Source organism: Drosophila obscura, unplaced genomic scaffold (assembly GCF_018151105.1).
Source record: "Drosophila obscura isolate BZ-5 IFL unplaced genomic scaffold, ASM1815110v1 contig_1, whole genome shotgun sequence".
Taxonomy (NCBI): domain Eukaryota; kingdom Metazoa; phylum Arthropoda; class Insecta; order Diptera; family Drosophilidae; genus Drosophila; species Drosophila obscura.
The window spans coordinates 9405998-9418478 of NW_024542679.1; the positions used below are offsets into that span (position 1 = coordinate 9405998).

Below are 12481 nucleotides of genomic sequence, written 5' to 3' on the forward strand. Positions count from 1 at the left end.
ACACAACCTGAAAAATCAAGTGGAAGCTGTTTGGCAAGAGTTTTTCCTATATGGAGAAACGATACGTACGAGCAAACGAAGGAACCACAGCAAAAGCAAAAGCAATTCGACGTAGATTAAGGACACATATGTACAATAAGCGTTAGATCTACCTACATATATTATATACAAAATATTATACAAACAAAACAAAACCACAACAACAAACAAAAAATGGGATGCAACTAGTTTAGTATAAGAATAAAGCAATCAAATCGTTTTGAGATCGATTTTGTTAGTTCGGCCAAAGCGTTATATGGATAATTAGCTTAACATAGCGTCCACAGCGATATCGATTCGTTTCCGAGCGTTTGTTTATGTGTAAAGATCGAGGATTTGAATGAATTATATATATATATATATATATATATATGAATATGAATCAAGTTGCTAGCGAATAAGTCACCAAAGTTTGTACATAAAAACTATATCAAAATGCAGTTAAAATAAAGAAAGCATTTCAAATGATCTCTCTTTTTCTGTCTCTCCAAATCAGTTTCAACCGGATACCTGCACGCGATTTCTATTCCTAAAGTCGTGCTAATCAAAGCCCCACAATACGAAATTCGTGACAGGTCGGAAAGTTACCGCTGATGAAGAATATAAATCGGGACCGAGATATGTAAATGTTTCAGCTCAGAAAAAAAATCCATGGATTGTGAACCATTTGTTTATAGAAAAGTGTGCAGTACGAATATTAACAAAAATAATGTAAAACGCTATTATTATTTTTGATCATTAATTCAAAACCGATCAGCACGAGAAGAGAAAAATCAAGTCCATAGGTGGGAAAATATTCGATGACGGACAAGTATCGATAGTTCCATTGATTGTGTTGCAGCACTGGCAGCCGAACATACATTTACGGGATATTTTGATATCGAAATCAAGTTCAATGTATATTTATGGTATATCGGTGTATAAAAGTGTATTTAATTACTAACCATACAGAATATAGATGTGCCAGTTCATACAACGAAAGTGGCGCAGCTGAGTTTTCTGGCCCAGCTCCCAGGGCCTTCGGCTCTGTGAGGCTGAGGCATTCGGGTCGGGAGCCAGGCCATTCGGGTCGGGAGCTGGCCGTTCGGCATGTATGACTAGCTAGTAATAATAAACCGAAAATCAAAATCAAGGAATATCAGTGCATCCGTCAGTATGTATACGGTATATTTTGATAATGACAAGGTATATTTCGGTATATATTTCTGAGGGCTTATCGATAAAAACGCGGTCATACTGAGCGGCACGATTTTACCATTTCACGATTTTATGAAAAAACAACTAAAATACGTTAATTTAAGCACTAAAAACCTAAGTGAAACGATAAACAGTCATGGCGGATGCCGCAGCACGTCAATTGCAGTACGAGTACAAGGCGGTAAGTGCCAAACGGAAATCTTACAAAATTTTCACCCCTCCATGCGGCGTCGCGTCTGTGGCAAGCGTTTGCATGAAATTTTTGCAATAATTTAATACATATTTGGTGTGTGTTTTCAGAACTCTAATCTTGTGCTGCAAGCCGATGTACGACTCATCGAGCGTCCTCGTCGCGATGAGGCCACTGGCGAGGTGTGCTCCCTTGTGGGAAAGTTGGATGGTACGCGGATGGGGGACCGGTACCAGCGCACTAAGCCGGAAAAGACAGAGGAGCGGAAGGTGAAACGACAGAAGCGTGACGAGGCCCAGTACGATTTCGAGCGCATGAAGGGTGCTACTCTGCTGTCCGAGGGCATTGACGAGATGGTCGGCATTGTGTACCGCCCAAAGACACAGGAGACGCGTCAGACCTACGAGGTGCTGCTGAGTTTCATCCAAGAGGCCTTGGGCGATCAGCCCAGGGACATCCTGTGCGGTGCGGCCGATGAGATCTTGGCTGTTCTGAAGAATGATCGGCTCAAGGATCGCGAACGCAAGCGGGAAACGGACAGCCTGTTGGGCTCGGTGACAGATGAACGATTCGCGCTGCTGGTCAACCTGGGCAAGAAGATCACAGACTTTGGCAACGATGCCATAAACGCCCTGACAGCCACCACCAACAATGAGGAGCAGATTGACGAGCAGTACGGCATCAATGTGCAGTTCGAGGAGTCCGAGGAGGAGAGCGACAACGATATGTATGGCGAGATACGGGACGATGATGTGCCCGATGAGGGTGAGGAGGCGCGCATTGATCACACCCTGCACGCAGAGAATGTGAGTATACAATCAGCGGATTTTAGCATCGATTGACTAATAATCCTATGTGTGTTTGTTTTCTTCCGCCACAGCTGGCCAATGAGGAGGCTGCCAGCAATGTGAAGAAAGATCGCATTCTGCATCCCCTGGACATCGATGCCTACTGGCTGCAGCGTTGCCTGAGCAAGTTCTACAAGGATGCCATGGTGTCGCAGAGCAAGTCGGCGGATGTGCTCAAGATCCTCAAGGATGCCGCCGACGAGCGGGACTGCGAGAACCAGCTGGTGCTGCTGCTGGGCTACGATTGCTTTGACTTCATCAAGCAGCTGAAGCTGAACCGCCAGATGATCCTCTACTGCACCATGCTGGCCTCCGCCCAGACGGACAGCGAGCGCCAGCGGATACGCGAAAAGATGCGCGGCAACACGGCACTCGCGAAGATCCTGCGCCAGCTGGACACGGGCAAGTCGGAGGAGCAGGAGGAGGGCGAGACGCGAGGCAATAAGCGGGGCAAGGGCGATGCCGAAGATGGTGGCACAGCGGCGGCCGGGCAGGTGGCTGGCGTGCGTCAACTGCTGGAGCTGGATGAGCTGGCCTTCACCCACGGCTCCCATTTCATGGCGAATAAGCGCTGCCAACTGCCCGACGGCTCCTACAGGAAGCAGCGCAAGGGCTATGAGGAGGTGCATGTCCCGGCCCTCAAGGCCGTACCCTTCGACGACAACGAGGAACTGCAGCCCATCGATAAGCTGCCCAAGTACTGTCAGCCCGTCTTTGAGGGCTTCAAGACGCTGAATCGCATCCAGAGTCGCCTGTACAAGGCCGCCCTGGACAGCGACGAGAATATGCTGCTGTGCGCCCCCACCGGAGCGGGTAAAACGAATGTGGCGCTGCTCACGATGATGCGGGAGATCGGCAAGCACATCAACGAGGATGGCACCATCAATACCCAGGACTTCAAGATCATCTATGTGGCCCCAATGAAGTCTTTGGTGCAGGAAATGGTCGGCAACTTTGGACGACGACTCGCTTGCTATAATCTGGTCGTGTCCGAGCTGACGGGCGACCATCAGCTGACCAGAGAGCAGATAGCCGCCACCCAGGTGATTGTGTGCACGCCGGAGAAGTGGGACATCATCACCCGGAAGGGGGGCGAGCGCACATTTGTCAGTCTGGTGCGCCTGGTGATCATTGACGAGATCCATCTGCTGCACGATGAGCGTGGTCCGGTGCTGGAGGCACTGGTGGCTCGTACCATTCGAAACATTGAGACGACGCAGGAGGATGTGCGGCTGGTGGGTCTATCCGCCACGCTGCCCAACTACCAGGATGTGGCCACGTTCCTGCGCGTGAAACCGGACAAGGGCCTCTTCTACTTCGACAATAGCTATCGTCCCGTGTCCCTGGAGCAGCAGTACATTGGTGTGACGGAGAAGAAGGCGCTCAAGCGCTTCCAGGTGATGAACGAGATCGTCTACGAGAAGACCATGGAGCATGCGGGACGTAATCAAGTGCTCGTGTTTGTCCACTCGCGCAAGGAGACGGGCAAGACGGCGCGAGCGGTGAGGGACATGTGCCTGGAGCAGGACACCTTGGGCAGCTTCCTGCGAGAGGGTTCGGCCAGCATGGAGGTGCTCCGCACGGAGGCCGAACAGGTGAAGAACTCGGAACTGAAGGAGCTCCTGCCCTACGGCTTTGCCATCCATCATGCCGGAATGACGCGCGTCGATCGTACCCTGGTGGAGGATCTCTTTGCGGATCGTCACATCCAGGTGCTCGTCTCCACGGCCACACTGGCCTGGGGTGTGAATCTGCCCGCACACACGGTGATCATAAAGGGCACGCAGGTCTACAATCCGGAGAAGGGACGCTGGGTAGAGCTGAGCGCATTGGATGTCCTCCAGATGTTGGGTCGTGCCGGCCGACCCCAGTACGACACCAAGGGCGAGGGCATCCTCATAACCAATCACAGCGAGCTGCAGTTCTACCTGTCGCTGCTCAACCAACAGCTGCCCATCGAGTCGCAGTTCATCTCGAAGCTGCCGGACATGCTCAACGCAGAGATTGTGCTCGGCACAGTGCAGCACCTGCAGGATGCCGTCAACTGGCTGGGCTACACGTACCTCTACATTCGCATGCTGCGGAATCCCACGCTCTATGGCGTCTCGCACGACGCCATCAAGGCGGATCCCCTGCTGGAGCAGCATCGAGCGGATCTGCTGCACACGGCCGCCTGTTGCCTGGAGCGGAGCGGCTTGGTCAAGTACGAGCGCAAGACGGGACACTTTCAGGTCACCGATCTAGGACGCATTGCATCCCACTATTATCTCACGCACGAAACGATGCTCACGTACAACCAGCTGCTGAAGCAGACGCTGAGCGAGATTGAGCTGTTTCGCGTGTTCTCGCTGTCCTCGGAGTTCCGTCACATCTCGGTGCGGGAGGAGGAGAAGCTGGAGCTGCAGAAGCTGATGGAGCGCGTGCCCATACCCATCAAGGAGTCCATCGAGGAGCACAGTGCCAAGGTGAATGTCCTGCTGCAGGCATACATTTCCCAACTGAAGCTGGAGGGCTTTGCCCTGATGTCGGACATGGTCTTCATTACACAGTCGGCTGCTCGCCTCATGCGAGCCATCTTCGAGATTGTGCTGACGCGTGGCTGGGCACAGTTGGCGGACAAAACACTGACGCTGTGCAAGATGATTGACCGGAGGATGTGGCAATCGATGACACCGCTGCGCCAGTTCAAGAAGATGCCCGACGAAATAGCCAAGAAGCTGGAGAAGAAGCACTTCCCCTGGTCGCGGCTGTACGACCTGGAGCCGCACGAGCTGGGCGAGCTGATACGCGTGCCGAAGCTGGGCAAGACCATACACAAGTTTGTGCACCAATTCCCCAAGCTGGAGCTGTCCACGCACATACAGCCCATCACGCGGGGCACCCTTCGCGTGGAGCTGACCATCACACCGGACTTCCAATGGGATGAGAAGGTGCATGGCGCCTCGGAGGGCTTCTGGGTGCTCATCGAAGATGTCGACTCGGAACTGATACTGCACCACGAGTTCTTTCTGCTGAAGCAGAAGTACGCCCAGGACGAGCATCAGCTGAAGTTCTTTGTGCCCGTCTTTGAGCCCCTGCCGCCGCAGTACTTTCTCCGCATCGTCTCCGATCGCTGGATTGGCGCCGAAACCCAGCTGCCCGTCTCATTCAGGCACTTGATACTGCCCGAGAAGAATCTGCCGCCCACGGAGCTGCTGGATCTGCAACCGTTGCCCATCAGCGCCCTGCGTCAGCCGAAATTCGAATCGTTCTACGCGCAGCGCTTCCCCCAGTTCAATCCCATCCAGACGCAGGTCTTCAATGCCGTCTACAACAGCGACGAGAATGTGTTTGTGGGCGCTCCAACGGGTTCCGGCAAGATGACCATCGCCGAGTTTGCCATCATGCGACTGTTCACCACCCAAACGGAGGCCCGCTGCGTCTACTTGGTGTCCGAGGAGGCGCTCGCTGACCTGGTCTTTGCCGACTGGCATCTCAAGTTCGGGGCACTGGACATCAAGGTGGTGAAGCTGACGGGCGAAACTGGAACGGACCTGAAGCTGATAGCCAAGGGCCAGCTGGTGATTACGACGGCGGACAAGTGGGATGTGCTGTCGCGACGCTGGAAGCAGCGCAAGAACGTCCAGCTGGTGAATCTGTTCATTGTCGACGAACTGCAGCTGGTGGGCGGCGAAGAGGGTCCTGTGCTGGAGATTGTGTGCTCCCGGATGCGGTACATAAGCTCGCAGATCGAGAAGCAGATCCGTATTGTGGCCCTGTCCGCCTCTCTGACCGATGCTAGGGACGTGGCCCAGTGGCTGGGCTGCAATCCGAATGCCACCTTCAATTTCCATCCCAGTGTGCGACCCATTCCCCTGGAGCTGCACATACAGGGATTCAATGTGACGCACAACGCCACGAGGATCGCCACCATGTCGAAGCCGGTGTACAATGCCATCCTCAAGTACAGTGCCCACAAGCCGGTGATTGTGTTTGTCTCCTCCAGGAAGCAGGCGCGGCTCACGGCCATCGATATCCTGACGTATGCTGCCTCCGATCTGCAGCCGAATCGTTTCTTCCATGCCGAGGAGGAGGACATCAAACCGTTCCTGGAGCGAATGACGGACAAGACCCTGAAGGAGACCCTGGCCCAAGGTGTGGCCTACCTGCACGAGGGCCTGTCCTCGTCGGATCATCGTCTGGTCGAGCAACTCTTCGATTCGGGCGCTGTGCAGCTGGCCGTCGTCTCGCGCGATCTCTGCTGGGGCATGAGCATCTCCGCCCATCTAATCATCATCATGGACACGCAGTTCTACAATGGCAAGAATCACTCGTACGAGGACTACCCCATCACGGATGTGCTGCAGATGGTGGGGCGGGCCAATCGGCCCAACGAGGATGCCGATGCCAAGTGCGTGCTCATGTGCCAGAGCAGCAAGAAGGATTTCTTCAAGAAGTTCATCAACGAGCCGCTGCCCATCGAAAGCCATCTCGATCATCGCATGCACGACCACTTCAATGCCGAGGTGGTGACCAAAACGATTGAGAACAAGCAGGATGCCGTGGACTATCTCACCTGGACATTCCTCTACAGGCGACTGACCCAGAATCCCAACTACTACAATCTCCAGGGCGTCACGCATCGCCATCTGTCCGATCATCTGTCGGAGCTGGTGGAGAATACACTCAGTGATCTGGAGCAGTCCAAGTGCATCAGTGTCGAGGACGATATGGATACCCTGCCGCTCAATCTGGGCATGATTGCGGCCTATTATTACATCAACTATACGACAATTGGTAAGATGCAGAAAACTAACTGAAAACTGTCTGGGAAATGCACCTAAAATGTCTCTCCTCTCTCTCACAGAACTCTTCAGTTTGTCTTTGAACAGCAAGACCAAAGTGCGTGGCCTGCTGGAGATCATCTCGTCGGCAGCGGAATACGAGGATGTGGTGGTCAGGCATCACGAAGAGCAAGTCCTGCGCACTCTGTCCCAGCGACTGCCCAACAAGCTGACCGGGCCAAATGAGACGGCACCCAAGTAAGTTTCTCCTCCCACTCCCCTATCCGTTTTGATGCCTAACAAATTTCCTTTCGCCCAGATTCAATGATCCGCATATCAAGACCAACTTGCTGCTCCAGGCACATCTGTCGCGACTGCAGTTGGGACCCGAACTGCAGGGCGATACGGAACAGATATTGAGCCGGGCCATTCGTCTGATACAGGCCTGTGTGGACGTTTTGAGCTCGAATGGCTGGCTCTCGCCGGCTGTGGCTGCCATGGAACTAGCTCAGAATGTCACCCAGGCCATGTGGAGCAAGGATTCGTATTTGCGGCAATTGCCGCACTTTACTGCGGATATTGTCAAGCGATGCACTGAGAAGGTAAGATTCAGGAGCCATTCCAGAAGCCATTCCCCCTTTATACCTACATTCGTTTTGTTTTCTTTTCAGAAAATCGAAACCGTTTTCGACATCATGGAGCTGGAGGATGAGGATCGCACGCGTCTGTTGCAGCTCTCCGATACACAGATGGCCGATGTGGCCCGATTCTGCAATCGGTATCCCAACATTGAGCTCAACTATGAGGTGGTCGACAAAGATCGCATCAATTCGGGATCCACAATCAATGTGGTGGTCCAGCTGGAGCGCGAAGATGAGGTCACCGGCCCCGTCATTGCACCCTTCTTCCCGCAGAAGCGCGAAGAGGGCTGGTGGGTCGTTATTGGTGATCCCAAGACCAATTCGCTGCTCTCCATCAAACGGCTCACGCTCCAGCAGAAGGCCAAGGTCAAGCTGGACTTTGTGGCCCCCAGTCCGGGCAAACATGACTATACCTTGTACTACATGAGCGACTCCTACTTGGGCTGCGATCAAGAGTACACGTTCTCCATCGAGGTGGGCGATTTCCAATCGGAGAGTGAAAGTGAGTCGGATTAGGGCGCAGGTTAAGATTAAGGAAACATAGAGATGCCTAAGCACAACATAAATATCCATTTTGTCAACATAATTCATTACTTTAAGTTTTATTAAATAATTAAAACACTTGTATTGTACATAAATTGACTGTAAATAAATGCACGTCAGGGCAGATCGGTTCCACATCCGATCCGGAAAGATGCGATTCCTCATGGAATCTATTGACAGATCTGCGCGTATTTTCGGGGGTGCTCAGAATTTTCTGCAGTCATTTTTACAGCCCAAAATATATTATCTGTAAAAACTTTAATATAATAATTTAAATATGGCGCCGAACAGCTGGAGAGCAAAACTTCGCTTCAAAGTCGCTAGTGGCGCCTTTTCTTTCATTTTTTACAAATAAAGTAATTTTACACGGCATCTACATGCCCACAGCGCCCCGTTAGACACCTTGATTTACAAGTGCTGTTAGGCGCAATTACAGCCACACTTTGCAGTGCATTAACATAGCGCGGTTCAGTTCGAATTTAAAACGGCTCTGCTTTAAAATGTTAATTGCATTCGAAAAATAATTATTTATTTGCACATTTAAATAATTGCACACATAAAAATTAAATAAGCTGTCGACTGTCGCTTAGCGGCTCACAGACACCGCTGCGCCGTGACTGTTTCCCTGGTTGGCCCCGTTGTTGGCAAAGCTATTGGTGGAACTGAAATTGATCGTCTGGCCATTGGGCAGCTTGTACACCTGACTCAGCGAGGCTCCAGCGGCATTGTTGCTGCCGAATGGACTGATGTTCTGCGACTGGGTGGCCGTGCTGGCGGAGGAGGCGCCGAAGGAACCATTGGCAGTCTGCGACTGGAATCCCTGGGCCTGGGCATTGGCCGCCGAGGAGCCGGCATTGTGTCCGTGGTTGTAGTTGCTGTGGGCAGCGCCATTGGAGACAGCCTGTTCCTGGTTGAAGCCGCTGGGTCCGAGTGGACCGAGTGGATTCAGCTGGACATTGGCATCGGCATTGCCGCCATTGGGTCCGGCGCCAACATCAACACCGGCTTTAGTTCCTCCAGCTCCTGCTGAGCTGCCAACCTGTGAGTCACTGCCGCCAAATCCTTGGTTGCCGCCAAATCCTTGGTTGCCGCCAAAGCCGCCACCAAACCCAGCGCCAAAACCAGGATTTCCTGCGTATTGGTCACCAAAGCCAGGACCTCGGCCTCCCCGGCCACGCTTCACCCGCTTGTGTGTCGCATAAATGCCTTGAAGAAGGGAGTCTGCCGAATCTGCTGAATCTGCCGATCTCACGCGTCTAATCTGCTGTGTAGCCTTGGGCTTGATGTACAGGGCAGACTCCACAACCACTTCCTCAATGGTAGCTCCCTTGTATGCTGCAGATAGCTGAGATTAGATTATCATGCTTAAATAATAGACATTTTACACTCACGGAACTCATCCTCGACCGTCTGGACCTGCTTCTCGTTGCGCTGTCTCAACTGAGGCGCTGCTGACGCTGCTCCCAGGCAGACGGCACTCACAACAAGCAACAAAATTGACACATTCATTTTGGCTCTGGTTCTCTGGACACGTCCGCCAGCTTCGAAGCTTCAATAAAAACTGCTTGAAAATATCTATCTCCGCCTTTCTGCGATCTGCGAACTCTCACTTTTCAATCGCCACGGGGGGCGAAACGATCTCACTAATGGTTTCTATCAATAATCCAAATATGTTTCGCCAAATATATATAACACATATGTACATACATACATACATATATGTGTGTAGATTTTGGCACATGTAACAGGCAGAAAGATTTAATAATGTTGTATCATATAGGAAAAAAACGAAACGATACGAAACGGGTGTACAAAAAGCCGAAACCGGTTTTCCAAATTGACTTTTTTCTTTTAAGAGTAAAGCTCGTGTAGGAACTAGTTTGGTTTTCTTTTGTTTATTTTTTTGCCTCTGCTGTGCGCTTGATTTCCTTTTCTGGAAACAGATGTTGCTCCCTCCACCTCCTCTCTCAGAACTGAACTTTTCTGAGGGGGCTGGATGCCGTGCGTGTGTGTGTGTGTGTGCGTGTTTGAGTGAGTAGAGGGGGCAGCATCCCAGTGAACTTATTGATTTTGGGGATTTCTCAATCCAAGATCCAAGCGAATGATTGTTTTTCTTTTCCACTTGAGTCGAGTCGAGTCGAGTGGAGTGGCGTGTGCAGCAGTATAATTTGAATAAATCTTTTATTTAATATTACGTTTTTTGCTTGTTTAAAGTTTAAACTACTATAATAAGTATTGATAATAATTTCAAAACTGTGCTCTATAGGAATCGAAACACAAATTAAGACACTCACATGGTCCAAAAAGGGAAGTGAACAGAGAACAATAACAAATCGGCTTTTTCTTTTCTTCGTTGAGATCGCTTAATTAGACAAATAAAATGATGTTGTTGTTGTTGGCTGTGTGTATAAATGGGAGGAATAATTTGTTACAAACTAAATAGAATATAATAGAATAGAAAAGAGATACAACGATTCGGAGTGTATAAATGTTTGTACAACTTGAAAGTCGTCATGAGGCGCTTGAATGGTATGGTATGTTATGGTATGGTCTTTCCTTTGAGTGAGATTATTCTGCGAGTGGTTGTCTTAGTTCTAAGGCTGCACAAATCAAAACCGATTCGACGATTTCAATGCTTATTAAACTTAATTGTTAAGAAATCAACAAAACTGAGCACTGTTGGGGTGGGGGTGGGAGGGATATTGTAAGAACTTGACCTAGGATAAGTAGTGGTAGTGGTAGCGGGGGCCTATTCAATGCCATGGGCAAAGATCATAACCAGGCCCGGATCGATCATCACGTCCTCAGTCATGTGCAGGTTATCGCAGCTCAGCACGAGCACAGCTTGTTTGCCTGGTGGATAGCGAAGTGTTTAGGGGCATGTTTGTTTGCAGGCGAATTTTCATACACTCACCTGGAATGCGCCGACAGATATAGTTATCATAGATTCTGCGGTTATTCTGACGCGTTTCCAGCGAACTAAGACCCCGCGGCCAGCGTCTCTCGTGGCAGAACTCCATTAAACTATCCAGAATGTGTGGCGGACAGCCCGACTCGGACAGAGCGCGCTTGATCATGAGCTGCAATGAATCGGAGACGTCTCAGTTGTGCACACTCACACACAGAATCTGTGGAAAAGACTCACCTGCAGTGCATCATCGGGCGTAGAGATCATTCCTCCCCAGCGCGTGACTCTGGCCCGGGGCAGGGCGCTACTCCAGCGAATTACCTCGTCCCGCTCCATCTGGTCGGCTATCGCGCGCATTGCCGGATTGGAGACGCGCATGGCACGCATAAAGTCCTTGAACAGTTGCAGCTCCCGTTTCAGTTCATTGATGGTCAGCTGCTGGTCGGTTAGCTCCGATTTTAGCTCTACCATTTTCTCCGTTTGCTTGACGATCAGCGTGCGCAGCTCCCGCACGCAATTGTGATCCTTTAGCTCGTCCTTGGGTATGTCGAAGCCACAGCCTTTTTCACAGGGAAAGGGTCGCTTCGGATTGTGGATGCAGTCCTCTAAATGGGAATTATATACGTCTAGTTTGAGCACAGCGGTGCAGCCATACGGTGCATTGTCACAGGTAATTGATAGTCTGAATGTGTGCGTGAATAGATTATTAGCTTAGAGGTTCAAGCCGTCGAATGCAGTGGGTGGTCGGTCGGTCGTTCTCACCTGGACAGTAGGTTGCGCAATATACGAGGCACGGCACGTAGATTGGCTGTCGTCAGAGCGTTGCGATCCACGGGACATGTGGGCTGCCGTGTTAGCCATTCGTTGATGCACCCGCGACAGAAGGCGTGCTCGCACATGACCGCCTGCAATAGAAAAATTATAAGTTGCACTCGAGATCTCGTTCGTGGGGCACAACAAACCTGCAGCGGATCCTCCAGAACTCCAGAGCATATGGGGCATGTTAGCTCCTCGTCCACTTCTCCCTGAAATCGATTGACATCGTAGCCCATGTTAGCCTTTTGTCACTTAACATAACATGACTATAAATACATAAATACGATTTTAAGAAAATTGAATTTCAGCGATAAATTTTTTTGCTGCAGTTCGCAAAAGTGTGACCGCGGATTTATGGACAAAATATACCGCCTGACCCTCCAATTCGGCGTCAAAATATTCCGAAAAGTATGAATTAAATACCATAAATGGTATATTTGTTGCACTTGTTTCGCCTAAGTGTTGTACAGTGTGAAAAGTATGGTATTTTCGTACTGTCGTTGACTATCGGTGGGAAGCCGATTTAAATTTCAAAT

The 12481-nt window shown here is 50.7% G+C and overlaps 3 protein-coding genes across 3 annotated transcripts; 1 reads left to right on the plus strand and 2 right to left on the minus strand.

The window, feature by feature from the left end:
- Nucleotides 1-1251: 1251 nt before the first annotated feature.
- LOC111079088 (putative U5 small nuclear ribonucleoprotein 200 kDa helicase) lies at nt 1252-8372 on the plus strand. Its single transcript, XM_022374099.2, has 6 exons — nt 1252-1417; nt 1537-2232; nt 2307-7050; nt 7121-7295; nt 7357-7639; nt 7709-8372. The coding sequence occupies exons 1-6, from the start codon at nt 1373-1375 to the stop codon at nt 8192-8194; spliced, it is 6429 nt and encodes a 2142-aa protein (XP_022229791.2). The 5' UTR covers nt 1252-1372; the 3' UTR covers nt 8195-8372.
- Nucleotides 8373-8728: 356 nt separating this feature from the next.
- Nucleotides 8729-9730, minus strand: LOC111079086 (ATP-dependent RNA helicase glh-2). Its single transcript, XM_022374095.2, has 2 exons — nt 9613-9730; nt 8729-9556 (listed from the first exon to the last, which is right to left on the minus strand). Exons 1-2 carry the CDS (start codon nt 9728-9730, stop codon nt 8808-8810), a joined length of 867 nt encoding a protein of 288 aa, XP_022229787.2. The 3' UTR covers nt 8729-8807.
- A 756-nt stretch (nt 9731-10486) lies between these two features.
- LOC111079085 (E3 ubiquitin-protein ligase NRDP1) lies at nt 10487-12308 on the minus strand. The gene is made up of 5 exons (XM_022374094.2): nt 12092-12308; nt 11892-12034; nt 11367-11811; nt 11136-11301; nt 10487-11074 (listed from the first exon to the last, which is right to left on the minus strand). Exons 1-5 carry the CDS (start codon nt 12179-12181, stop codon nt 10971-10973), a joined length of 948 nt encoding a protein of 315 aa, XP_022229786.1. The 5' UTR covers nt 12182-12308; the 3' UTR covers nt 10487-10970.
- Between the last annotated feature and the right edge of the window lie 173 nt (nt 12309-12481).

Excerpts from the sequence above, each read along its gene's own strand:
- LOC111079088 (XM_022374099.2), top strand. The coding sequence starts at position 1,373 with ATGGCGGATGCCGCAGCACGTCAATTGCAGTACGAGTACAAGGCG. Across the intron at positions 1,418-1,536 it reads TGCAGTACGAGTACAAGGCG|AACTCTAATCTTGTGCTGCA; the intron begins GTAAGTGCCAAA and ends GTGTGTTTTCAG. Across the intron at positions 2,233-2,306 it reads ACACCCTGCACGCAGAGAAT|CTGGCCAATGAGGAGGCTGC; the intron begins GTGAGTATACAA and ends CTTCCGCCACAG.
- LOC111079085 (XM_022374094.2), bottom strand. The coding sequence starts at position 12,181 with ATGGGCTACGATGTCAATCGATTTCAGGGAGAAGTGGACGAGGAGCTA. Across the intron at positions 11,812-11,891 it reads TTGCGCAACCTACTGTCCAG|ACTATCAATTACCTGTGACA; the intron begins GTGAGAACGACC and ends GCACACATTCAG. Across the intron at positions 11,302-11,366 it reads CGCCCGATGATGCACTGCAG|CTCATGATCAAGCGCGCTCT; the intron begins GTGAGTCTTTTC and ends GATTCATTGCAG.
- LOC111079086 (XM_022374095.2), bottom strand. The coding sequence starts at position 9,730 with ATGAATGTGTCAATTTTGTTGCTTGTTGTGAGTGCCGTCTGCCTGGGA. Across the intron at positions 9,557-9,612 it reads GACGGTCGAGGATGAGTTCC|CATACAAGGGAGCTACCATT; the intron begins GTGAGTGTAAAA and ends AGCTATCTGCAG.